This window comes from Entelurus aequoreus, linkage group LG22 (genome assembly GCF_033978785.1).
Source record: "Entelurus aequoreus isolate RoL-2023_Sb linkage group LG22, RoL_Eaeq_v1.1, whole genome shotgun sequence".
NCBI lineage: Eukaryota > Metazoa > Chordata > Actinopteri > Syngnathiformes > Syngnathidae > Entelurus > Entelurus aequoreus.
In genome coordinates this window covers 13,911,776-13,939,057 of record NC_084752.1, presented here as the reverse complement: position 1 = coordinate 13,939,057, position 27,282 = coordinate 13,911,776, and the positions used below count along the sequence as shown (strand labels likewise).

At 38.5% G+C, this 27,282-nt stretch overlaps 3 protein-coding genes across 4 annotated transcripts in view; 1 reads left to right on the top strand and 2 right to left on the bottom strand.

Moving 5' to 3' along the window:
• Positions 1 to 27,282, bottom strand: part of hand2 (heart and neural crest derivatives expressed 2) — a 129,507-nt gene that overhangs the window by 100,895 nt on the left and 1,330 nt on the right. The window lies entirely within an intron of this gene.
• Positions 1,064 to 3,253, top strand: LOC133639419 (uncharacterized). The gene is made up of 3 exons (XM_062032712.1): positions 1,064 to 1,420; positions 1,805 to 2,023; positions 2,328 to 3,253. The coding sequence occupies exons 1-3, from the start codon at positions 1,155 to 1,157 to the stop codon at positions 2,479 to 2,481; spliced, it is 639 nt and encodes a 212-aa protein (XP_061888696.1). The 5' UTR covers positions 1,064 to 1,154; the 3' UTR covers positions 2,482 to 3,253.
• LOC133639415 (uncharacterized) lies at positions 2,543 to 27,282 on the bottom strand. Its single transcript, XM_062032706.1, has 11 exons — positions 27,231 to 27,282; positions 7,473 to 7,765; positions 6,307 to 6,417; positions 6,072 to 6,186; positions 5,045 to 5,895; positions 4,690 to 4,876; positions 4,326 to 4,574; positions 4,036 to 4,160; positions 3,622 to 3,668; positions 3,389 to 3,537; positions 2,543 to 3,261 (listed from the first exon to the last, which is right to left on the bottom strand). Exons 1-11 carry the CDS (start codon positions 27,265 to 27,267, stop codon positions 3,074 to 3,076), a joined length of 2,352 nt encoding a protein of 783 aa, XP_061888690.1. The 5' UTR covers positions 27,268 to 27,282; the 3' UTR covers positions 2,543 to 3,073.

Here is a 27,282-nt window from a genome sequence, read left to right as displayed (position 1 = left end):
GCAATATTATGCAAAAGCAACTTTTCTTACCATCTGGTACCTGCTGATCTGTATTTGGGATCTGCACAAATCCTGAAAAATTGCGCGCTTTCACCTTTGTAGTCCGTGCTGACACCGTAGTCGATAAACTTCTTCTTTGTCTCTATCTTCTTGTTATGGGACATTCATCCTCTGCTGTTACCATTTCTAATATAAAGTAGTGTAAAGTTCTTACTTATATCTGTCAGTAAACTCGCCATGAAAGCGCTAAAACATACCGGTGTAGTGAGTTTACATTATTCACCCAAGGAACTTTAGTTATTAGAGAGTTCCGGTCGGACTGTTTTTCACGGGACACATTTCCGGTGTTGTTGTTTCCGGATGAGAAGATGCTGCTCCGTTATTGATTGAAGTAAAGTCTGAATGTCATTAAAACAGTTAGCTCCATCTTTTGACACTTCTTCCACTCCCGTCCTTGCACGCTACACCGCTACAACAAAGATGACGGGGAGAAGACGCTGCCGAAGGTGAGCCACGTAAATAAGACCGCCCACAAAACGGCACATCCGGAAGCGACTGTCAGAAAGCGTCTTGAAGATGATCTGTAAAACATCATCTATGCAACATTTTGACCAAAGAACCACCATTACATCTTATGTAGACCACAAGGAAGTGTTTTACATTTAGAAAACAATAAAAATAATATGACTCCTTTAATGCGCCCTATAATCCGCGCCTTATACATGAAAAAATATCAAAAATAGACCATTCATCGGCAGTGCGCCTTATAATCCGGTGCGCCCTATGGTCCGGAAAATACGGTACCAAAAGGTTTTCAAAACATCATTTAAAGCAAAAAGGTTGACAACCTTTTTACAAACTTCTGTTTGTCTTACTTGAGAATTACCTCAAAGGGGACCTATGATGATTTTAATCTACACTTAAAGGCCTACTGAAATGAAATTTTTTTATTTAAACGGGGATAGCAGATCTATTCTATGTGTCATACTTGATCATTTCGCGATATTGCCATATTTTTGCTGAAAGGATTTAGAATAGAAAAACGACGATAAAGATAGCAACTTTTGGTATCTGACAAAAAAAAGCCTTGCCCCTACCGGAAGTAGCGTGACGTGGACAATTGAACATATCCGCAAAGCTCCCTATTGTTTGCAATGATGGCCGCCAGATCTGAGAGCGATTCTGACCGAGATAGCGACGATTTCTCCATTAATTTGAGCGAGGATGAAAGATTTGTGGATGAGGAAAGTGCAAGTGAAGGACTAGTGGGGAGTGGAAGCGATTCAGATAGGGAAGAAGCTGTGAGAGGGATAGAGCCATATCGCTTTGAACCCGACGCTGATGAAGACGGTCAGGAGGACGCTGCTGCTATTGATGCTGGAGGAGCACACGACATAGATCGCCTTGAGAATACAGAATGGTAATATGTTATTTATTTATAGACTAGTTTTAGTTTGTGGCCTAGTCTTGCACTGTTACTGTTAGTGTTACAACTTACACCCCAGGCCTATCTATACACTAAGTATCTATCATTGACACAATGTGTTACTGTTAGTGTTACAACTTACACCCCAGGCCTATCTATACACTAAGTATCTATCATTGACACAATGTCAAACCTAATTAATTACCCATTATTTCTATGGGCCACAGCTCCATATACCGGCAATACTAAAAATATGCATGCAGATTAATAAGATCCACAACAAGACAATGATAATATTAATTATTCCACATGTTTGCAGATTGCAGGTGTCAATAATATGAATTGATTTACAAATATTATGAACATTTCTATTTCCAGGTGTACATGTCAAAACTGTGTGAACATGGAGACAGTGGCTGAGTGTGTCTGCTGTAGTGAAATAGAGGCAGTGACCAGAACGATGGAGGAGGAGGGGGTGAAGACGTGCATCATAGACCACCATGGCTTTCCATCTGTGTGTCTGGATGAATGGGTGCTGCAGACAGCGTATAACGCCTACAAACAGCAATATGGCATGCTGCAGCAACAGCAAAATGAGTGAGGCACTAATAAGTTTAAATAATTCTTTATTCTATCAACCTTTGGAAGATAAGTCAGAATGAGCACTTTCTTATCTTATTCTTATTCTGTGAAATGTACTGTGCTACAATGCACATGACATTATATATCATAGAAGTATTACATAGATGGACCGTAGATGTCAACAATATTTACAATTTACTGCAACAGTAAATGACAAATGAATAGAATGCATGACAATGTCTTTTGAATCTCAGAGAACAGTGAGTCACTGTGTATCCATGTCCGGATAATAACAGCTGCCATCATTTGCTACTTGCAGGCGGAGACGACACACAGCCTATCGACAGTTTGTCCGCTTCTGCTGGGGATATCTGGGAAAGGACATAAGGGTGGTACTACCAGCTTGTGTAGTACATAAGATTAGGACAACATTCCCATCGATGGACTACACGGGGTTCCAAGACGTGCAGTGACTGCAACAGAATCTACATGGCCACTGTACTTAATCAATAAAATCAATCAATCAATCAATCAGTCAATCAATCAATGTTTATTTATATAGCACTAAATCACAAATGTCTCAAAGGGCCGCACAAGCCACAACGACATCCTCGGTACAGAGCCCACACACGGGCAAGGAAAACTCACCCCAGTAGGACGTCGATGTGAATGACTATGAGAAACCTTGGAGAGGACCGCATATGTGGGTAACCCCCCCCCTCTAGGGGAGACCGAAAGCAATGGATGTCGAGTGGGTCTAACATATTAGTGAGGGTCCAGTGGAGCCAGCAGGAGGCCACCCCGAGCGGAGACGGGTCAGCAGCGCAGATGTCCCCAACCGATGCACAGGCGAGCGGTATACCCCGGGTCCCAACTCTGGACAGCCAGCACTTTATCCATGGTCACCGGAATAACCCCTCCACGTGGGGGGGGGGGGGCAGAGGAGAAAAGAAAAGAAACGGCAGATCAACTGGTCTAAAAAGGGGGTCTATTTAAAGGCTAGAGTATACAAATGAGTTTTAAGATGGGACTTAAATGCTTCTACTGAGGTAGCATCTCTAACTGTTACCGGGAGGGCATTTCACACTTACCGAAGCGACTCCTGTGCTTGGCGATGGCTTCCTCCTTGTCTGGCTTCTCCAGTTCATCGCAGAGGAAGGGAGGCACATCCACAGTGACGCTGAGTGGTGTTCTCTCGTCAGGGGTCTGTCTGCAGCCAGCAACAACCTCCCTGATCAAGTCATCTACGTAGCCTGCAAAATACAATTGTACATGTTCCTGCTCACAACATAATATACTCATGGAGAGTGAAACTTGACAGTATTATTATCATGATACAAAGTGTCAAGTGTTTACATGTTTTGTGTCCTCTACACTTACGGTATGTTGGCTCTGTCGCGATTTTCTTGACCACATGGCCCCCTGCTTTATACTTCGGGTAGCGTACTGCATAGCGCTCAGCACCCGCTTGTGTAGTGGCTATAGGGCGGCTCGAATTTTCGTTCCAGTGCAGCCCAGCAAGCAGGTTCCTAGGTGTGGTAACAGAATAATGTAATAATTAGTACTAAAGTATGGCACACACTAGTGACACTTAGATTAGTGTGGAAACATACCTGCACAGCATTCCGATGTATGAGAAGACATACATTTTCGGTGCGAACTGTATAAGATAAAAGACACTTTATTCAGTCATGCGTCCATACAATGTGTGTGTAAATTTATAAATTGTTTGTAAATTTGAATACAAATGTTTGTGTATTAAACTGTTAATAGTCAGCTATTAAAGCTTGATCTCCTGCAGTAATGAAGCTGTTTTGTTTTCAATGTTAACACCACGCCAGAATTGTTTGCAATCTTTCTCACCAAGATGCCAGCCACTATGTTGGACCTCCAACATTCTCTTGCTTACACTGACTGTATCAAGGCTTCATTTAGTATGCTCTAGTATTTTGCTCCCTGGCCACCAAAGTCCTAGTGGCAGGTGGTAACCACCGACACCACCTACAGGCGATCAGTCTAATTCTCACCTGTATGATAAGGCTATGGAACGCCTCCACCTTGGAAGTCTGGTGTTCACCCGACAGCATGGCGATATCTTTTAGCAGGGACTTGTTGTTGACCACCTCCTCCAGTTTCACTGCTGAGCGTGAACCTAAACATAAATTTAAAATAGAACAACGTTTCTACAAAAATGTTCCAGTCAACTTAAACTGGTTATTTACTTACAAGTTTATCTGAATTTTTTGACTTTCAAAAGATGTGCAGGAAAATACTGCTAGTCCCTCACTGCTTTCGGGCAACTTATTTGCCTACTCACTTTGTTTGAGCCATTTCTTTTGCCGTTGCAGTTGTCCATGAGTACAAATTGGGAAGAGGTCGCCATGGTCCTTGTGGATGTTCTGAATGTGTCGCTCCACAGACTTCCACTTGGCAACCAGAAGTTCCCCCTCTCCAGGCGGTGTAGACACTGCTGCCCAGTAGAGGTGGTTGATTATACTTTGCACCCAGGGCTTCAGGTCTTCACAGTCCTTATGCTTGGCGATGGCCTTCAGTTTCTTTCCGATGGCTACAAACAGAAAAAAACAGAAATTTGTGGATTAAATACAATATCGCATTCATCTGATCACTGATATGTACACACTACTTCACAACTTGTCATGCATACAAATAATCCAACTAACATTTTGCAACATGCCAGATGTCATAGCAGTGCCGTGTATTGGGCATGTTTTCACGAATCCATTTAGCGATCTGTCTGTGTCGGTCTGTCACCAGCACCCCGACATCCAGGTCCCAGCTGATCAGCAGTTCCACCATCCTCTTCAGTCCTTCCATCTCCATATGGTAGCTGCCAAGACATTCGTTGCTCTGAAATATATATAACAGAAAAGGAATGAGCAAAGAAAAAAATGAAAAAGGGGCTTAGTATACATTGAAATGGTTAATGTTATTAGACAAATTTACTAGGATAATTCTGGAAAATCCCTTATCTGCTTATTGTGTTACTAGTGTTTTAGTGAGATTATATGGTCGTACCTGTACAACCTGAAGGTCGAGAACCACATTGGCCACAAGCTCCATTGTGGTGTAGGTACCGAACTTGGCGCTGTGTCCCGGACTGTCTGCTCGCCCATCACCACCAAGGACGAGGGGTCGGCCTTCCACCTGCAGCATGGTGAGGTGCGTCCGTTGCTGTTCCTCCCACACCTTTTTGATGGCTGGCTGCAGGATGAGCTCCTGGTGGTTGAAAAATGTCCTCTTCACATACGTGACCACTCCGATGCTGTTCAGCACTTGCAACACCTTGCCAGAAGATGCCCCAGCGAAGAGGATGCCAGCAGACAGCAGGATGTTGCCCGCGGCATAAGGGCCAATGTTTGGCTGGCTGCTCCAACTACTCCTCTGGTCACATGATGCACATTGAAGAGTCATGGTCAGCTGTGTACCGTTCGAATCCCAAGAAGGGCTTATGTCCTGGCTGCCACAGACTGGACAGTGACACCACTTGACGAGACTCTGGAGGCACGACTCAAAGATGATGTACTTCGGTTCCTTGTGGCAGCCCTCTTCACGCATCTGGTGAGTACATGGGCGATCTGGCGACCCGTCAGATTGACACGGATCCGATGTCGTTGACTCACTCGGCACATAGCTGTCATCGGAAGAACCACCAACAAAAGGCGCAGTGGGACTTGATGCTGGTCCTTCATCAAACCATGCAGGAGGTGGTCGTAGCTTGGCTTGCATTCCAGACACACCTGGAGCTGCTATGTTAGTCTGCATCTCGGGGCTGTCAGATGGAGCTGCTACACTTGACAATGGGACTTCACTAACCCTGGCCGGCCGAGCTCTAACCCTCTCGAGGATCTCTGGGGTCACCTGGTGTCCTAGCAATAAAATCAAGCACAAGTTGTTTTATATAATCTGTTAAAATTAAACTAGAATCACATAATAATTATTGTCTTTGAATCACCTAATTTATCTGTCTACTCTACTCTGCACAGGCAGCGTGCAATGTGTACTGTGATGTGCAGAATCATGTTCGTCACCGAAATAGACATACCCTTTGATCTATGATGTATTTTCCCTGTTTGGGTGCTCTTGCTACTGGTCATTGCTGTTGGTGCTGTCCCAATCGGTACCCAGTCCGTCTGGCATCCTTGTTCTCTTGTATTTCCCTGGAAATGGAGAAACAGCTACATGTAATATGGATACCTCATTTACATTAATTATGAATACTTTTGGATTGGGCTTGAACTGTAATCCATTTGAACATTGATTAGGAAAACAAATCGAACCTGATCTTGATCGCCCTCCTCATCAGGCAAATCTAGTGCCATTGCCATTGGTTCATCCACCGCATCCGCCACTGATGCCGTAGTCGTACTGTCCATGATCTGATCTATTGTCTGTAAATGTACAAATGTACAATACTTTATATTATTGTCTATTGTAATCTATTGACAGTATTGACACTATTGACAGTAATGTCAGTAAATGTACGATACTTTATACTGCAGAAGAACTTGACTAGAACTTGAAGCAATAATTATATGTAGACTATTTTATTGTTAATTTATTTCATTGTTCATGGAGTAGTCCAGTGGTTCTCAAATGGGGGTACGCATACCCTTGGGGATACTTGAAGGTATGCCAAGGGGTACGAGAGATTTTTTTTAAATATTATAAAAATAGCAACAATTCAAAAATCCTTTATAAATATATTTATTGAATAATACTTCAACAAAATAAATGTTTAGAATTAAGTTCATGAATCCAGATGGATCTCTATTACAATCCCCAAAGAGGGCACTTTAAGTTGATGATTACTTCTATGTGTACAAAATATTATTTATAATTGAATCACTTGTTTATTTTTCAACAAGTTTTTAGTTATTTTTATATCTTTTTTTCCAAATAGTTCAAGAAAGACCACTACAAATTAGCAATATCTTGCACTGTTATACAATTTAATAAATCAGAAACTGATGACATAGTGCTGTATTTTTTTTCTTTTTTTCAACCAAAAATGCTTTGCTCTGATTAGGGGGTACTTGAATTAAAAAAATGTTCACAGGGGAAAATCACTGAAAAAAGGTTGAGAACCACTGGAGTAGTCTATGACTGTGTGTGTTAGTTTTGGTTGATTGATTGAGACTTTTATTAGTAGGTTGCACAGTGAAGTACATATTCCGTACAATTGACCACTAAATGGTAACACCCCAATAAGTTTTTCAACTTGTTTAAGTCGGGGTCCACTTAAATTGATTCATGATACAGATATATACTATCATATATATACTATCATCATAATACAGTCATCACACAAGATAATCACATTGAATTATTTACATTATTTACAATCCGGGGTGTGGAGGTGGGGGGGTTTCAACAATTGAGAACAAAGAAATGGATATTGGAACAGTGTAGTCTGACTATGAAAACTGGATATCAAGATTCTTACCCTCTTCCTTTCCCTTTTGGCAAATGCAGACCTCATGTGCCCAGTCTGTCCGCTTGTGGAGGGGGTCGGGTGCTCCGGACTTGTCCGTGGTCTATCGAAAATAGTTGGCTTCGCACCTTTCTTCAGCACGAGTCGACGAGTGCTGATTCCCATTTCTGCCATTCGCAAGGGACCCTCTTCGAAACATGATCTTTCGAAATGTTCGCTGCATAATACACTGTACTTCGTATGTGTCGTCCAATCCAACCGTGTTCGCTTGACTTCTTTGTTCCATAGTAAAGCTTGGCCGCCATCTTTTGGGAAAAGAAACAATGAAACACCGGTTGTGTTTTGGTTTGTGTTGCTACATCCAGCAGCAACACACCGCTTCCCTACAACTCTCTTTTTTGCAGTCTCCATTGTTAATTGAACAAATTTCCAAAAGATTCACCAACACAGATGTCCTGAATACTGTGGAAATTAGCGATTAAAACAGAGCTGTTTAAATTGGGAGGGACCTATTCCAAGATGACGCGTTCAACTGCCTTCGTCACGCGCATACGTCATCATACCGCGACGTTTCAGCCGGATATTTCCCGGGAAATTTTAAATGTCACTTTATAAGTTAACCCGGCCGTATTGGCATGTGTTGCAATGTTAAGATTTCATCATTGATATATAAACTATCAGACTGCGTGGTCGGTAGTAGTGGGTTTCAGTAGGCCTTTAAAACACTTACCGTAATTTCCGGACTATAAGGCGCACCTGACTATAAGCCACACCAGCTAAATTTAGGGGGGAATACAGATTGCTGCATATATAAGCCGCACCCGACTATAAGCCGCAGGCGTTTTGATGTGTAATTACCGTAGTATATAGGGGTTCCTGCTACCACGGAGGGGATTGTCGGGACAGAGATGACTGTTTGGGAACGCAAAGCGTCCCATTTATTAACAATAAATCTTTCAATCGTCTATCTTTCTTTGTGTGAATTCGCGGAAGTTTGTTATTTTCTCCTTGTGGTCGGGAGGGAGTTGCTGACTCAGAGTCGTGCGTGCCCTAATGGACAGTCCTTTTCGTCTCATAAATCTGAGACACCATGATGGTCCACCTCTAAAATCTTCAAATTTCATTTCTTTGGCGGTTGTTTGGGCTTTCAGTCGGATCTGCACGGTGGAAACACCCCGGCCGTCTGCTTTCTGTGTGTCCACCCAGTCCTCAAGAAAGTTTTCAAGTTCCGGCCATCTGCTTTTATTACCTCTGAAGGATTTTTTTGTCTTTTTGCATTGAATCAGTTCTTCATGCTGCCGTCTCCAACGTCTCACCATTGATTCATTGATGTCAAGGGTACGTGCAGCAGCTCTATTTCCTTCTTTGACGGCCAGATCGATTGCCTTTAACTTAAAAGCAGCATCATATGCACTTCTCCGTTTGTTTTCCATATTGAGGGTGTTTGCATGAACACTTCCTTCGCGCAAACTGTCGCTGACGCTCTCCTACTCTTTGTTTTGCTCTCGTTACCTGGCGCCAGATGTCTGCCTCGGTCTCGCGCATCCTCGGTAGTGCGTGCCCCTGGTTACCGTAAGCCGTAGAAAAGCCGCACCGTTGTATAAGCCGCAGGGACCAGAACGAAGGGGAAATGTAGCGGCTTATAGTCCGGAAATTACGGTATTTGTGGTCTCCATTCATCCATCCATCTTCCACCGCTTGTCCCTTTTGGGGTCGCGCGGCGCTGGAGCCTATCCCAGCTGCATTCGGGCGGAAGGCGGGGTACACCCTGGACAAGTCGCCACCTCATCACAGGGCCAACACAGATAGACAGACAACATTCACACTCACATTCACACACTAGGGCCAATTTGGTGTTGCCAATCAATCTCTTGAGAATATATATTGGATGTGCCTTGGTGTAAACTTTGCCTAAATTTTGCTCCACAGTCACATTTATAACCAGTTTTTTTAGTTTGTCTGCAAGAAGTTCGTTCCCAAATTGCAAACTAAACCATGTCCTACCCTCTTCAAAAGTAGCACAATTTATATTTTGACTATCTACACTGTTTGAAAATATATGGTATCTTCCATCCATCCATTTTCAACCTATCCCCAGGTGCTTGTCTTTGGAAGTGGGAGGAAGACGGAATACCCAGAGAGAACGCACGCAGTCACAGGGAGAACATGCAAACTCCACACAGACAGACCCCAGGCCCGGGGATCGAACCCAGGACCTTCGTATTTTGAGGCACATACCGCTGTTTTTTTTAACACCGTCAGTCAATCAAACAAAGTTTTTATGTATAGCCCTCAATCACACATGCCTCAAAGGGCTTCATAAACCACAACAACATCTCCTGATCTGTACACACATCCAGGCCAGGAAAAACTCTAAAAGCCCAAAATGGGAAAAAAGAAGAAACCTTGGGAAGGGGCCGCACATCTGGGGACCCCATTTCTGGGTGACTGGCTGCAAAGGATGCCAAATTGGTACAGTTATTGGATTCTTACAATCATGAATGATAATGTGAGAGTTCAATCCATCATGTCAGAGGGGGTCTTCTTCCATGTAGAAAAGTCAACAACAGAGAGACGTCACCAACTGATGCATAGAGCCTATGGGAGTCGCTCTATTCTGCCTATAAAGCGCTCAAAAAACATACAAACACCTCCATCAAGGTTTTATATACACACTGTAAGTATATATGTGATGTAGTAATAGGTACCTTCATAATAACATTTACTTTTTACCTGTTTTGCTCTCATTAAGCATTTAATTTCAAAAACACATCACAATGTTCACTTTTTCCTACCAGAACATCACTGATTATTACTCACTGCAGACTTCAAGAGAGCCAACAAACAATAATAAAACATCACTTACTGTACTATGTCTGCTTTTACAGGGACGATGACTGATAGGATGTTGAAACAGTATTTTCCCATTTAGATGAAGAATTAATTATAATCCTCACGAAGGGGGTGGAACCAAGCTTTGTGTCTTTTTGGGCCTTTTGGGGTATAAATTGGCTGCCAAAGTTGACCAACTTGTGGGATTATGTCCTCCTCGTTCTACTATCAAGGTGAGAGACATTATTTATGATCTAGGACAGGGGTCACCAACCTTTTTGAAACCAAGAGCTACTTCTTGGGTACTGATTAATGCGAAGGGCTACCAGTTTCAAAACACTTAAATAAATTGCCAGAAATAGCCAATTTGCTCAATTTACCTTTAACTCTATGTTATTATTAATAATTAATGATATTTACACTTAATTGAACGGTTTAAAAGAGGAGAAAACACGAAAAAAATTACAATTAAATTTTGAAACATAGTTTATCTTCAATTTCGACTCTTTAAAATTCAAAATTCAACCGAAAAAAAGAAGAGAAAAACTAGCTAATTTAAATCATTTTGAAAAAATTAAAAAAAGAATTTATGGAACATCATTAGTAATTTTTCCTGATTAAGATTCATTTTAGAATTTTGATGACATGTTTTAAATAAGTTAAAATACAATCTGCACTTTGTTAGAATATATAACAAATTGGACCAAGCTATATTTCTAACAAAGACAAATCATCATTTCTTCTAGATTTTCCAGAACAAAAATTTTAAAAGAAATTCAAAAGACTTTGAAATAAGATTTAAATTTGATTCTACAGATTTTCTAGATTTGCCAGAATATTTTTTTTGAATTTTAATCATAATAAGTTTGAAGAAATATTTCACAAATATTCTTCGTCGAAAAAACAGAAGCTAAAATGAAGAATTAAATTAAAATGTATTTATTATTCTTTACAATAAAAAAAATAAATTTACTTGAACATTGATTTAAATTGTCAGGAAAGAAGAGGAAGGAATTTAAAACGTAAAAAGGTATATGTGTTTAAAAATTCTAAAATCATTTTAAGGTTGTATTTTTTCTCTAAAATTGTCTTTCTGAAACTTATAAGAAGCAAAGTAAAAAAAATAAATGAATTTATTCAAACAAGTGAAGACCAAGTCTTTAAAATATTTTCTTGGATTTTCAAATTCTATTTGAGTTTTGTCTCTCTTAGAATTAAAAATGCCGGGCAAAGCGAGACCAGCTTGCTAGTAAATAAATAAAATTAAAAAAATAAAGGCAGCTCACTGGTAAGTGCTGCTATTTGAGCTATTTTTAGAACAGGCCAGCGGGCTACTCATCTGGTCCTTACGGGCTACCTGGTGCCCGCGGGCAACGCGTTGGTGACCCCTGATCTAGGATAAACTTCCACAAGCTCCGAGGTGAGAAGCAGCGCACCAGCCGATGATGTCAACATAGGCACACAAGCTAGTTGCCTCTCTATGATCGTGGCGTCGCTATAAATAATTTGCCTGCCTTAGCGCTTATAATAACAATATGGCTAATATTTGGTTAATATCCAGGTCACGAGATGTAAATGAGGTGTTGTTGGCAGGTTTTGGAGGGTTATTTAGAGGGTTTTGTCTGCAGAAAAAAGGGACTATTCTTGGCTCAACTGTTAGCTGACTTTTTTATTTTTTTATTTACAATTATTTAAAAAAAAAGAAAAGCATATGTGTTCTTGTCTTACATAGGGATTGTCAATAATATACAGCAAATCTATTTTCCATTTTTCTTTATTTCTGCTAATATGGTCCGAGTGCAGACGAATTCCAGCCGTGACGTCATCTGAACCTGAATCTACGGAAATTGCTGAAGACATTTGGAGTGGAATATTGGATGTATCCGTCTGAAACTGTGGCATTTTGGGATGTTTTGACAACAATTGTATATGGTCTAATGAAGACAATGAAACACAATTCAGCATATAAAGTCAACTTGTTTTTCCATTCTACTGGTACTTTAAACTCACACTTTGACACAATATCTGCATTGTACAAGTCATTTTACTAAAATCCTATAAGATTCACATGATTTGCTGTACTATTTTTAAACTACCATAACACCTTAGCATTTGTGCAACCAAAAATAGGTTTATGAAAGTAAGAAAACCTATGATTATCAGTGATGTACATGTCATTACGGTGATCCGGAGAACTGCATAACAGCAGATCGGAGAAGAAAAGGCTTTAATACAAAGCAGAGTGGAGATTTGTTTACAAATGAGCATAAGTGACAGAGAGGGACGGCGAAGCAAGCTTTATATGTGACAAAGTTCTACAAAACCCAAAACCTTCCCCTTCCTCTTTGTTCCGGAGGACAAGACGTCCACAGTTTCCAAAAACAATTGTGGACTCTTCAGACCACAGAACACTTTTACACTTTGCATTAGTCCATCTTAGATGAGCTCGGGCCCAGCGAAAATGGCGGCGTTTCTGGGTGTTGTTGATAAATTGCTTTGGCTTTGCATAGTAGAGTTTTAACTTGTACTTACAGATGTAGCGGCCAACTGTAGTTACTGACAGTGGTTTTCTGAAGTGTTCAGCCCATGTGGTGATATCCTTTACACACTGATGTTGCTTTTTGATGCAATACCGCCTGAGGCATCGAAGGTCACGAGCATTCAATGTTACGTACAGTGATTTTTCCAGATTCTCTGAACTTTTTGATGATATTACGGACCGTAAATGGTGAAATCCCTAAATTCCTGGCAATAGCTCGTTGAGAAATGTTGTTGTTAAACTGTTCGACAATTTGCTCACACATTTTTTCACAAAGTGGGGACCCTCGCCCCATCCTTGTTTGTGAACGACTGAGCATTACATGGAAGCTGCTTTTATACCCAATCATGGCACCCACCTGTTCCCAATTAGCCTGTTCACCTGTGGGATATTCCAAACAAGTGTTTGATGAGCATTCCTCAACTTTCTCAGTCTTTTTTGCCACTTGTGCCAGCTTTTTTGAAACATGTTGCAGGCATCACATTCCAAATGACCTAATATTTGCAAAAAATAACAAAGTTTACCAGTTCGAACAATAAATATCTTGTCTCTGCAGTCTATTCAATTGAATTTAAGTTGAAAAGGATTTGCAAATCTTTGTATTCTGTTTTTATTTACCATTTACACAACGTGCCAACTTCACTGGTTTTGGGTTTTGGTGTTTCTAACATCTTCTTCCAATTTAGTACCCTGGTATAACACAACAATGGTGCAGGAATGCAAATCGACTACATAAGAAGTAGTCTTGACAAACGGGACGAAAACATATGTTTTATACATGTCTGGCCCATCCCCCGGGAAAGACAAAAAACAATAATTGCTGGTATACAGTGAAGGTCAACGGTCACCCAGCACATACACACTCAAATGTTGGTGGAGTGCTTTTGAGAGAGTTAAAAAGGAAAGACATCTTTTGTGAACAGTGATTGTCTTTCCTTAGGGCAAAGGTCAATCTATTCATACCACATAGACACAACCTATGAATTCACCACACAAAATAGCCTTCAACAAGAGTAGTGTGTGTGTGTGTGTGTGTGTGTGTGTGTGTGTGTGTGTGTGTGTGTGTGTGTGTGTGTGTGTGTGTGTGTGTGTGTGTGTGTGTGTGTGTGTGTGTGTGTGTGTGTTTACCAGGAAGGATCTCCACCTTGTGACCCAGGCACAAGCCAGGGTCAAAGATCAGAAACTTTTTGTCTGTCCCTTTTAAAGACTCAAAATGGCCTGTGGGACCTCTTTGTGCACACACACACACATGCAACCTCAAAACTTTTAAACAGCAGCACACCACCAATTAAGACAAACATTTGACAATATAGTTTAGTTGAAAGCTAATATGTCAGTATATGTTCAGCCATGGAAATTGATTGAGAACTACCGTATTTTCAGGACCATAGGGCGCACCAGGTTATAATGCGCACCGCCGTTGAATGGTCTATTTTCGAGCTTTTTTCATATATAAGGCGCACCGGATTATAGGGCGCATTAAAGGAGTCATATTATTATAATTTTTTTTCTAAATGTAAAACACTTCCTTGTGGTCTACATAACATGTAATGGTAGTTCTTTGGTCAAAATGTTGCATGGATTATGTTTTACAGATCATCTTCAAGTCGCTTTCTGACAGTCACTTCAGGATGCGCCGTTTTGTGGGCGGTCTTATTTACGTGGCTCACCTTCGACAGCGTCTTCTCACCGACGGGAGTGGAAGAAGTGTCAAAAGATGGAGCTAACTGTTTTAATGACATTCAGACTTTACTTCAATCAATAATGGAGCAGCATCTCCTCATCCGGAAACAAAAACAACGCCGGAAATGTGTCCCGTGGAAAACCGTCCGACCGGAACTCTGTAATAACTAAAGTTCCTTGGGTGAATAATGTAAACTCACTACACCGTTATGTTTTAGCGCTTTCATGGCGAGTTTACTGACAGATATAAGTAAGAACTAGGGATGTTAGATAATGGCTTTTTGCCGATATCCGATATTCCGATATTGTCCAACTCTTTAATTACTAATACCTATATCAACCGATACCGATATATACAGTCGTGGAATTAACACATTATTATGCCTAATTTGGACAACCAGGTATGGTGAAGATAAGGTCATTTTTAAAAATAATAATAAAATAAAATAAAAAATAAAAATAAAAAAATTTCTTGAATAAAAAAAAAAGTAAAACAATATAAAAACAGTTACCTAGAAACTAGTAATGAATGAAAATGAGTAAAATTAACTGTTAAAGGTTAGTACTATTAGTGGACCAGCAGCACGCACAATCATGTGTGCTTACGGACTGTATCCCTTGCAGACTATATTGTTATATAATGTAGGAACCAGAATATTAATAACAGAAAGAAACAACCCTTTTGTGTGAATGAGTGTGAATGGGGTAGGGAAGTTTTTTGGGTTGGTGCACTAATTGTAAGTGTATCTTGTGTTTTTTATGTTGATTTAATTTTTTTTTAAAATTATACCGATAATTTCCGATATTACATTTTAAAGCATTTATCGGCCGATAATATCGGCATGCCGATATTTTCGGACATCTCTAGTAAGAACTTTACACTACTTTATATTAGAAATGGCAACAGCGGAGGATGAATGTCCCATAACAAAAAGATAGAGAAAAAGAAGAAGTATACTACGGCGTTGCCACTGACTACAAAGGCGGACGCGCACAATTTTTCAGGATTTATGCAGATCCCAAATACAGATCAGCAGGTACCAGAAGGTAAGTAAAGTTGCTTTTGCATAACGTTGTGAAACAAAACGCCAGATAATATGTCTTACCTTACACACACACCATAATAATACTCTTATGTTTAATGTAGAACATGTCAAAAGAGAAAGTAAGCAGATATTAACAGTAAATGAACAAAGAGATTAATAATTCATTTTCTACCACTTGTCCTCAATAATTTTGACAAAATAATAGAATGGAAAATGACACAATATGTTACTGCATACGTCACTAGACTAGTGTTGTCCCAATACCAATATTTTGGTACCGGTACCAAAACTATTTCGACACCTTTCGGTACTTTTCTAAATAAATGGAACCACAAAATGTCATTATTGGCTTTATTTTAACAAGCAATCTTATGGTACATCAAACATAAGTTTGTTATTGCAAGTTTGTCCTTAAATAAAATAGTGAACATAGAAAACAACTTGTCTTTTAGTAGTACGTAAACAAACAAAGGCTCCTAATTTAGCTGCTGACATATGCGGTAACATATTGTGTCATTTTCCATTCTATTAATTCAAAATTATTAAGGACAAGTGGTAGAAAATGAATTATTAATCTACTTGTTCATTTACTTTTACTGTTAATATCTGCTTACTTTCTCTTTCAACATGTTCTATCTACACTTCTGTTAAAATGTAATAATCACTTATTCTTCTGTTGTTTGATACTTCACATTAGTTTTGGATGATATCACAAATTTGGGTATCAATCCGATACCAAGTTGTTACAGGATCATACATTGGTCATATTCAAAGTCCTCATGTGTCCAGGGACATATTTCCTGAGTTTATAAACATCCATCCATCCATTTTTTACCGCTTGTCTCGTTTGGGGTCACGGGGGTTGCTGTAGCCTATCCCAGCTGCACAACATAATACACATTTTTAAAAAACGAAATATCGACGTAATCATAATAGCATCGACTAGATACGCTACTGTACTTGGTATCATTACAGTGGATGTCAGGTGTAGATCCACCAATGGCGTTTGTTTACATTGTGACGTCAGTGAGCTACGGTGTGTAGTGAAGCATGTTTAGCTATTCCTCGTCCTGCAGGGGTGATTTTTGTAAGAAATGTACTTTATATGTCGCCATGGAGGCGAGGATTAGTGATTTAGAAGTAGCTAAAACACTGCAGACTTTAGCCGCTAGCTAGCCAGCCATGTCGTAAAGCACCTCTTCCTGAGGGCGTTTCAGTGTTATAACTTCACCTTTATCTTTAGTTTTTAAGCCAAAATGCGTCCGTTCTCCCTTTTCTGTCTACACACTGTGTCTGCTTGTAAGTACTCTGTGATTGTGCGCTGCCGAACATGCTTGTCTGCTCGTAAACCAGCAATGTAATGGAGTGACGACGACGGGAGCGCGGGGGGGTAGCGGACCGGCACCTTTCAGAGGCGCTATAGTACCAAATATGATTCATTAGTATCGCAGTACTATACTAATACCGGTATACCGTACAACCCTACAGTAGACTAAATTAAGAGCCTTTGTTTCCTTACTTACTAATAAAAGACAAGTTGTCTTGTATGTTCACTATTTTATTTAAGGACAAACTTGCAATAAGAAACGTATGTTTATTGTACCCTAAGATTGTGGAAGTAGTCAAGTGAAAGCGGAAAAGAAAATCTAATTTTGGTTGAATGATTTTCAATATTGACACATTATACAATTGTTTCATCACACCACATTTACAATCTTAATGTCGCTGTATTTGTAAGCCTAATAACTTCTAATACAGATGTTGAATTGTCCTATTCTAGTGTACAGAAGGTGATTTTGAGGTTGTTTCGAGTGAAGAGGGTTTAGCTTTAGACATATTACTGCTGAGAGGCCTATTACAGCTAAATATCTGTGTGTGTGCGTGTGTGTGTGTGTGTGTGTGTGTGTGTGTGTGTGTGTGTGTGTGTGTGTGTGTGTGTGTGTGTGTGTGTGTGTGTGTGTGTGTGTGTGTGTGAGTGTGTGTGTGTGTGTGTTCTTGTATTTCTAGCCTTCTTGAGACATGAAGAAGGAAAAGTATCTTCCATATGAGGAGATGTGAACAAGTGATGACATAAATCATGGTCCCAATAACATTGCATCTAATAGACAATGTCTCATTTGCACCCCTGCTGGTCAAAATGAGGGTGGTCCCAAAAAGGAGGGATTTTTCAAATTGAATGTGTGTCGCTTTTAAAAGTGCTCCCCCCTCTGGTCAAGATATGAAATAACAAGTGTGTGTAAAAATTTGAAGTGCTCCCCCTCTGGTCAACATATTTAATGATAAGTATGTGTAAGAAATTGAAATGTGCCCCCTTTGGCCAAAATTAATTTAAAAAAAATAAATAAAAAAAATGTATAAAGAGACATACTGTAATAACTTGAAGTAAAAAAATAAAAATAAAACATTAAAAAATTAAACTAAAAGCAGTCTTTTTGTCACAAGGTGTCAACTTTTTTCTTATAAAATTGGGAACAATTTCTCATATTCTTTGTGTTTCTGTAATATTGCAATATTTTCTCGTAAAATTATTACTTTTTGTATGTAAAATTATTACTTTTTAATGCAAAATGGTGACATTTGTTATATAAAATTCGGATATATATTGCCAATTTTTTGTTGTTGTTCTTGTAAAGTAGGGACATTTTTTTTCTAGTAATATGATGACTTTTATTATTATTTATCATATTTTTGCCAAGTAAAATTCCGATTATTATTATAACATTGCCAAAATGTTAAAGTTTTCTTACACTGTAAAAAAAAAAAGAAAGTTGAGAAAACGCAAATTTTCAAGGCAACATGATGCAACAACATTTTTGCGTTTTCTCAACTTTTGACTGCTGCTAAATAGGGAAATACGATTTGCACCAATTGTTGGACTAATTATAGTTTTCAAGTTAGTCAGACTCAGAAATAAGGTTTCACTATGTTTAACTACCAAAACAGTGTCTGGCCAGCAGTAGTCAAAAGTTGAGAAATGGCAAAAATCTTGTTGCATCATGTTGCCTTGAAAATTTGCGTTTTCTCAACTTTTTTTTTTTTACAGTGTATAAAATTGTGACTTTTGTCGAGTCAAATTACGACTCTTTTCATGAAATTTGAAGATTTTCTTGTAAAATGATGACTGTTATTGAGTAAAATTACAACTCTTATCATAACATCGCACAAATGTTCAGCTTTTCTTGTAATATTTTGACTTGCGTTGAGTAAAATTACGAATTTTGTTATAATACTGCCCAAATTCTACGTTTTCCTTGTGAAATTGTGACCTTTTTCTTGTGAAATTCCAACTCATTTTTCACAACAAGCTTTTTTATATTTGCATGAGACGCATATGTTATTAATGTTGGAAATACAAATCTTTATAAATCTAGAATGGGTGGTCCTAAATTGGTAGGCGTTATTCGGAGGTCTCAAGAAGGTATGAAACACAAGAAATGTGTGTGTGTGTGTGTGTAGCATGTGGTTTCTGATGACAACCATTTAAAGGTGTCAGACTGGAGCCAAAGAAAATTATCAAAGCCACACACACACACACACACACACACACACACACACACACACACACACACACACACGCACACACGCACACACACACACACACACACCCACACAAACTAGCCTCATTCCTCTCTTTTTTCTGCGCAGTCTAAACAAGCGTGTTATCTTGGCCCTCATTAGATAATGGATGACAACAGGTCACATGACCCGCCCTAACAAGGTTGCTAAGAGCGACATCTTAATGGCGCCTTAAAGCACCGCTCACGGAAACGACACACGTATTAGAGGTAAGTACTTATAATTACTCTTCCACAAACACCCACAATGTTATTTGTACATGTTTGTGGTTGTGTTTAACCTGTCCCATGAAGGTTATTGACCAACATGGAATTTGAACTATTCTGGTAGATGGAAAAAGTCACTGATAGACTATTAATAACCACAATAAAACCACCAACCTCCAAAAACATCACGTTTGTACGTGGACAATTCAACATGTCTGAAAAGGAATAGGGGAAAGCAGAGATTATGTAATCCTACACCTTTTCCATCCATCCATCCATTTTCTACCGCTTGTCCCTTTTGGGGTCAAGTTCTAGCAAATACTGATAGTTTGTAAAATGTGTACCGTATTTTCCGGACCGTAAGGCGCACCCGTGGGTCTTGTCCGTGGCTCACTAGAGCTGCAACAACACCGGAAATGTGTCCCGTGAAAAACCGTCCGACAAGAACTCTGTAATAACAAAAGTTCCTTGGGTGGATTATGTAAACTCACTACACCGGTAGTTTTTAGCGCTTCCATGGCGAGATATAAGTTAGAACTTTACACTACTTTATATTAGAAATGGCAACAGCGGAGGATGAATGTCCCATAACAAGAAGATAGAGAAAAAGAAGAAGCTTATTGACTACGGCATCGGCACGGACTACAGTGGCGGACGTGCGCTAATTTTCAGGACTTATGCAGATCCCAAATACACATCAGCAGGTACCAGAAGGTAAGAAAAGTTGGTTTTGCATAATATTGTCAAACAAAACGCCAGATAATATGTCTGCAAATGGGTGCCATATACACACACCATAGTAATACTTGTATCTCTGACTACGGTAGCCGTAATGGGCCGACAATCCATCAAGCGGTGCAACTTCAATGTCATACTAAAACATGTTGCTAGATTTTTGAGTGCCGTGTATAATGTTTTTAATTTTTTTATGGAACATTAAAAGTATTGGTGTTGTTTACTGGCATCATATTGCAGTCTACACGTATCTGTTATGTGTGACTGCCATCATATCGCAGTCTCCACGTATCTCTTTTGTGTGACTACCATCTACTGGTCACACTTATTACACCATATACCAAATAAAATGGCTTAGAGGTCGGTAAGCACAACCAGAATTATTCCGTACATTAGGCGAACCGGGTTGTAAGGCGCATTGTCGATTTTTGAGAAAATGAAAGGATTTTAAGTACGCCTTATGGTCCGAAAAATACGGTAATAATTAAGAATTTCTATTAAGCTTATTAATTTAATGCCCAAAGTCAGATGGTGTAAACTCCAGCTTAACCGTAACCCTAATAAGGACAAACGGTAGAGAAAATAGACGGGGACATTCACTAGGTAATAAAAGAAAAAATGAATTAATAAGGGAGTCAACATTGGCAGAAACACTGTAGAGAAATGAATACCCTAGTTACATGATAAAATGCATAAACATTGATTAATTCAATACATTGAGAATATATTATAGATATAACACAAGAACATCATACTGAATATAAACATATATAATAAATGGTAGCTAATACCTCATCAAATAATACATAATAACGTGAAGATCAATAATATCAGACGAGGTGGTATTCTTTAATACATAAGGAATTCAGGATCAATTGTATCACACACTGTGATATTTATTAACTAACACTAAATGAATAAAAAATTAGGATAAATGACACCCTACCAATACTGTGGTATTTGTCAATAAATGAGGAATATCTCAAGATAAATTCTATCCAACATTGTAATAGTCAGTGAATAACAAAAAATGAAGGAGAACAGGATACATGATATCAGACACTGTAGTTTTTATTAAATAACATTGAATGGGATCTAGATACATTATATCAGACACTGTAGTATTTATTAAGTAACAATACATGAATAACATCAGGATTTAAAAAAATCAGACAATGTGGTTTACTAAACAACAATAAATGAATAAAATCAGGATAAATGATGTCAGACACTGTTGGATTTGGTATATGAATGAAATCAGGATAAATGATATAAGCCACTGTGGTATTTATTAAACAACAATGGATGAATACAATCCAGATTAATGACATCTGACCCGTTTGTAATCATTAAGTAACAATAAATTAATTAAATTAGGAGAAATTATATCAGACACTGTGGTATTAATTGAATAGCAAACTGATAAAAGTAGAATAAACAATATCAGACACTGTTGTATTTGGTAATATATTAGGAAGAATTCAGGATGAATAATATCACACACTGTGATAGTCATTCAATAACAATAAATGTATGAAATCAGGAAAAACGATATCAGATACTATGATAATCATTACATAACAATGAATGAAATTTGGACCTATGATATCGAACACTGTTGTATTCATTAATTACAAATAAATGAACAAAATCAGGATAAATAATATCAGACACTGTGTTGTTCATTAAATAACAAATGAACAAATACAGTTAGAAGTTAGATATAAGACACTGTTGTTATTATTAAAGAACAATACATGAAGGAAACTGGGATACATATCAGCCACTGTGATATTTATTAAATAATAATTAATAAATGAAATCAGGATAAATTACATCAAACAATGTGGTTCATCACAATTCGTCCGACCTCGGTCTGACCACATGTGTGTACTGTTTCTAGACTGGCTCCTCTTAGAACATGGACTTATTTACACAAACAATTCCACACATTCACTTAAGTATTTATTGCTATGCAATATTTTCAATAAAATTGTTCTTGCTGGGGAAAAAAAAGTTGTACATTTTGGGTTTTAGGAATAAAGTGTTTGTTGACTAAAGTTTGGGAATGAAATGTACTTTTATAAATATTCCCCCACAGTTCCATGCTATTATTTAGATATGGTAGCGCACAAACAGCTAAGAGTTTTCATTCCAGAATATGTCTTACTTTATTCAAAAGATTTTTTAAAAAAAAACACTTTTGTTGACATCATTTTAGTCCAAAGAGGTGTTTGTTTTCTAAGAAGAGTGCCACATACCAAGAGACACAGGCGCACACCCTCAGTGCCATGGCTGGCGCCTGTGATTACGCTGTTAAACTAAATGACTTTCCTGTGTTTGGTTTGATGGATGCCATCATTCTCATGGATCTAAAACAGGTAAGTGCACCCCCAACCTTTAGCCCTTTTATTCCCTTCCAACCCCCACCCAATTCCCCACATGCACACGTTTAGCCAAATTTGCCTTTTCCTCCAGCTTTATCTGATAGCTTTGTATCTTAACTTATATTCTATTATTGTTGTTGTTGTTTTGCAATGTTTACAACCTTTGCAAGGCTGCTGACTAATCACTTTCCTATGTCGCTCTTATGTTCCATTTTCATATCTGCAGTGTTTTTACTACATACTTTTCTTATAAATCCCAAATATTACGGCCAAACATTGCATATAACAAAGAACTTTGTTTCAGACCAATCAGTGCATCCAAATTTAATGACATCATCGAACATGTTCGCTCGTTTCCTGTCTGTTTTGTCATGATTATAAGTAAATCAAAGCATCAATAATGGGTACATTTGATGAAATCATTATATTCTTTGTAGCTTCGGTATAACTTAATGCGGGGGTCTTTAGCCAGACACCACTCTGGATGTGAATGACATTAAAAAAAAACAATTGCAGCAAATGAAGCACAAACAAATGGGACAAGTTTGGGGATATTTTGAAGAGGCGGTGCAGCAGGATGACATCACTGGTAATAAAATGAATCTTAGAATAATTTAAAAACCGTAACGGCACAAGCAAAACATATTTTACGGAATAAACATAGTACAAACGAACAGCAATGTTATTTTAATATTTGCAATGATAATGGGGCGGGAACTTCACACAGGTGGAAATGTGCGGTTGCTTATTTGGGCTTGCTTTTCTTTCCCCACAATAAAGCAAAACGCAACTTTTCTAACATCGTGTTCTGTTTATCGAGCCCCCGGCAGACTTGATACGCAGGCAAATGCAGATTGACAGAGAAAACAAAGGGACGAGACAGAGTGAGTATTAGTGGCAAAATTAGTCGAGAAAACTTCATAAAATTATTATAAATATATTCATAATGGGAGAAAGACACTACGGGACTATATGACACCTCAGGTGGAAAATGTCTTGTGTCAATTTTGTGTTGATCCGTTAAAAACTGCATATGGTTTCCATAAACATTTGCATGAATAAAACAAATTGTGCAGTCCCATATTGGGTGTACATTTTAATAAGGTTCACTATTTAAAAAAAATACATTGAAATATAAATTTGTGATTAATCACAATTAATTATTAGTTAACTATGGACCAAATGCGATTAGTCACAATTAAGGATTTTAATCGTTTGACAGCCCGAATAAAAGATTGGATACAATTAATTTGACCTGATATAATGGTAGAGAAAACGCTATGGATAGCTGATAGTTTAGACCAGACCTGGGCAAATTAAGGCCCGGGGGCCGCATGCGGCCCGTTGAGCTTTTCAATCTGGCCCGGCGGACATTCCCAAATAATTGTTTTAGATGTTAAAGATGGAAAGTGTAGCTGCCATTACGATGTGCAGTGATGTTTTCTAATGACCGTAAGTCTTCAACTATACTAAGTCTTTCAATGCTTGGAATCTGCATGATATACTAGTTACTATGGTCATCGAATTAGTTACTATAGTCATCTAATTAGTTACTATAGTCATCTAATTAGTTACTTTGGTCACTATGAGATATCTCAGATTGTAGGTGGGGTTTTTTTTTACCCTTTGCGGTCATATTTCACTATGTTTGTTGCATTTTGGTTGTGTTTCACTTGATTGTAAAATATGTTGTCAATATTCAGTGTTTTATCTTTCATAGTTAATATTGTAAATCCCACATTCTTTATTTTCATGTACATTCTGGGTGTCTCATTCAGTAAAAAAATGTCAAATTCCATTTAGTTTTTTAAGGCGGTCTGTCATAATGTTTTTAGCTTTCAATCATTATTGGGAGGTTTTGTATTAGTGTTCCTAAAAATAGATATACCGGCCCCCAGACACACTTTTTTTTATCTAAATCTGGCCCCCCAAGTCAAATAATTGCCCAGGCCTGGTTTAGACCATGGGTCTGCAACATGCGGCCCGAGTGGCTCCCTGGAGCTTTTTCAAAAATGTATGAAAATGGAAAAAGATGAGGGAAAAAAATATATTTTTTGTTTTAATATGGTTTCTGTTGGGGGGAAAACATGACACAAACCTCCTCAATTGTTAAAAATCCCACTGTTTATATTAAACATGCTTCACTGATGAGAGTATTTGGCGCACGCCATTATGTTTTTAAGTTCGGAAGTCGTTGAACGCACCGTAGTTTGTCTACATGTACAACTTTCTTTGATGCTGCCACCGAAAGACGTGTTCCATGCCACTCCTTCTTTGTCGCTATTTGTCCATCAAATGTTTTATGCTGTGCGAGAATCCACAAAGGTGAGCTCTGTTGATGTTATTGACTTGTGTGGAGTGCTAATCAGGCTTATTTGGTCACTGCATGACTACAAGCTAATCGATGCTAACATGCTATTTATGCTAGCTGTATGTACATATTGCATCATTATGCCTCGTATTTTAGGTATATTTGAGCTTATAATCATTTTGATAGTAGGCTAGTATAGCTAATACATCATGTGTTGCCTTCATTATAACACTTAAATACAAATTTTCATTTTTTGCGGCTCCAGACAGATTTTTATTTTTTTATTTTTGGTTCAATATGGCTCTTTCAACATTTTGGGTTACCGACCCTTGACCTAATGCTAGCGACCAACTAGCGGTGGTGAGGCTTGAACCCAAATCTTTGCTGGAACCTGGAGCCATACACCTTACAGTCATATAACTTGGTATGTGACACATGCTAACTGATAGCACACCAACGTTAGCATGCTAACTTTTTGAGCTAGTTTTGCAACCGTTTATCCCAGAGTCATATAACTCGGTACGTGACACTTGTAAACTGCTAGCATGCAACTGTTAGCCTGCCAAGATTAAAGTGCTAACTTTTTTTTGCTAAATGTACTGTTTTTTTCTGTAATTCCCCATCCATACACCTTAGAGTCATAACTTGGTATGTGACACAAGCTTACTATTATCATGTTCACGTTAGCTTGCTAGCATGCTAAAATGAACATGCTAACTTTTCGAGCTAGTTTTGCAACCGTTTACCCCAGAGTCACTAAACTTGGTATGTCCATTTTCTACCGCTTGTCCCTCTCGAGGTCGCTGGGGGTGAACATGCAAACTCCACACAGAAAGACCCCTAGCCCGGGATTGAACCCAGGACCTTCTTATTGTGAGGCACACGCACTAACCCCTGTACCACCGTGCTGCCCTTGGTACTTGGTATGTGACACTTGTTCACTTTTAGCATGCAAACAATAGCATGCTAGCTAGCCTAAGCATGCTAACTTTTTCACTTTTTCATATAATTTTCCACTGTTTTCTCTATTTCCGAAGCCATACACCTTACAGCCCTGTTAATTGACATGTGAGACATGCTAACTGTTAGTATGCCATCGTTAGCCCACATGCTAAGTGTTAGCATTTTAATATGCGCATGCTAACATTTTAGGCTAGCCTTGGAGCTCATTTTGTACAGTTGCACCAAAAACTCACGGATTCTGACACTCGGCACCATCTTAAAAGCAAAGCGGCTTCCGGCGACCCCCGGCCCACAAATAAATGTCCCTAATGGCTCAATTTTATCAGAAAATCTTATGATAAAACTTATGATTAAACATACTTTTCTTATTGCGCTCAAATAACAATTTTAGAAGATTGGAATCCAATTAAAAGGCATTAAACACACTGGGCTTTTCTTATTGAAATCAAAGAAGACTATACAATTGTACATATTACATATAGCCTGCCATAATCTAGAATTAGGTTAGAATAAAATAGAAAGCTTAATTGACATTGTATTAAATGCTTCATGGTTTATCGTTGCCAATTTTGATCTGTGCTTTAAAACAAATACAATAATTAATAAATACTGACAACAATACTTTGGCTAAAAGAAAATGTGTGTTTAAAAAACACATTGTTAAAGATAAAACACATATAAAATGGTGGGAATTTATTACGAAATTCAATCAACTGACTTGCATTATTTTACGCTCTGACTCTTTAAACTCCTTGGGCAGATCTGAATGTTTGTTATTTAAATGTTTACCTAAGTTTGCAGCAAAGGTGGTAATACTGTACTGACACCTGTAGCGAGGCATATTTTGAGGCTCTTGTGTTTAAAGCGTCACCTTTATCTGTCGTTTTGAAGCCCAAATACCTCCATATTGTGCTTCACGCACATTATTTATTAACCAGGAAAATTGCCATTTTTTGCCATTCTTCCCGTCCACAATGTTTCTGCCTGTATACGCTCAGTGTGTGTGTATTGACACCATCTGTACGTCACCATTTGTGGATGAAAAAAAACTACCGGTATTTTTCAAAGCCAGTAGTACCGTATTTTTCGGACTTTAAGGCGTACTTAAAATACTTTCATTTTCTCAAAACTCAATAGTGCGCCTTATTGGTTGTGCTTACCAACCTTGATGGTATTTTATTTGGTACATGGTGAAATGATAAGTGTGACCAGTAGATGGCAGTCAAACATAAGAGATACGTGTGGACTCCAATATGACTCAAGTAAACAACACCAAAATGTTATATGTTCCATTATGAATATAGAACATTACACACGGCGCTCAAAAATCTATCAAAATGTCTTAGTACGACTTTGGTAAGCTATGAAGCCACACCACTTGATGGATTGTACTGTGCTTCAACATAGGAGTATTATTATGATGTGTGTATAAGGTAAGACATATTATCTGGCGTTTTGTTTCGCAATATTATGCAAAAGCAACTTTTCTTACCTTCTGGTACCTGCTGATCTGTAATTGGGATCTGCATGAATCCTGAAAATTT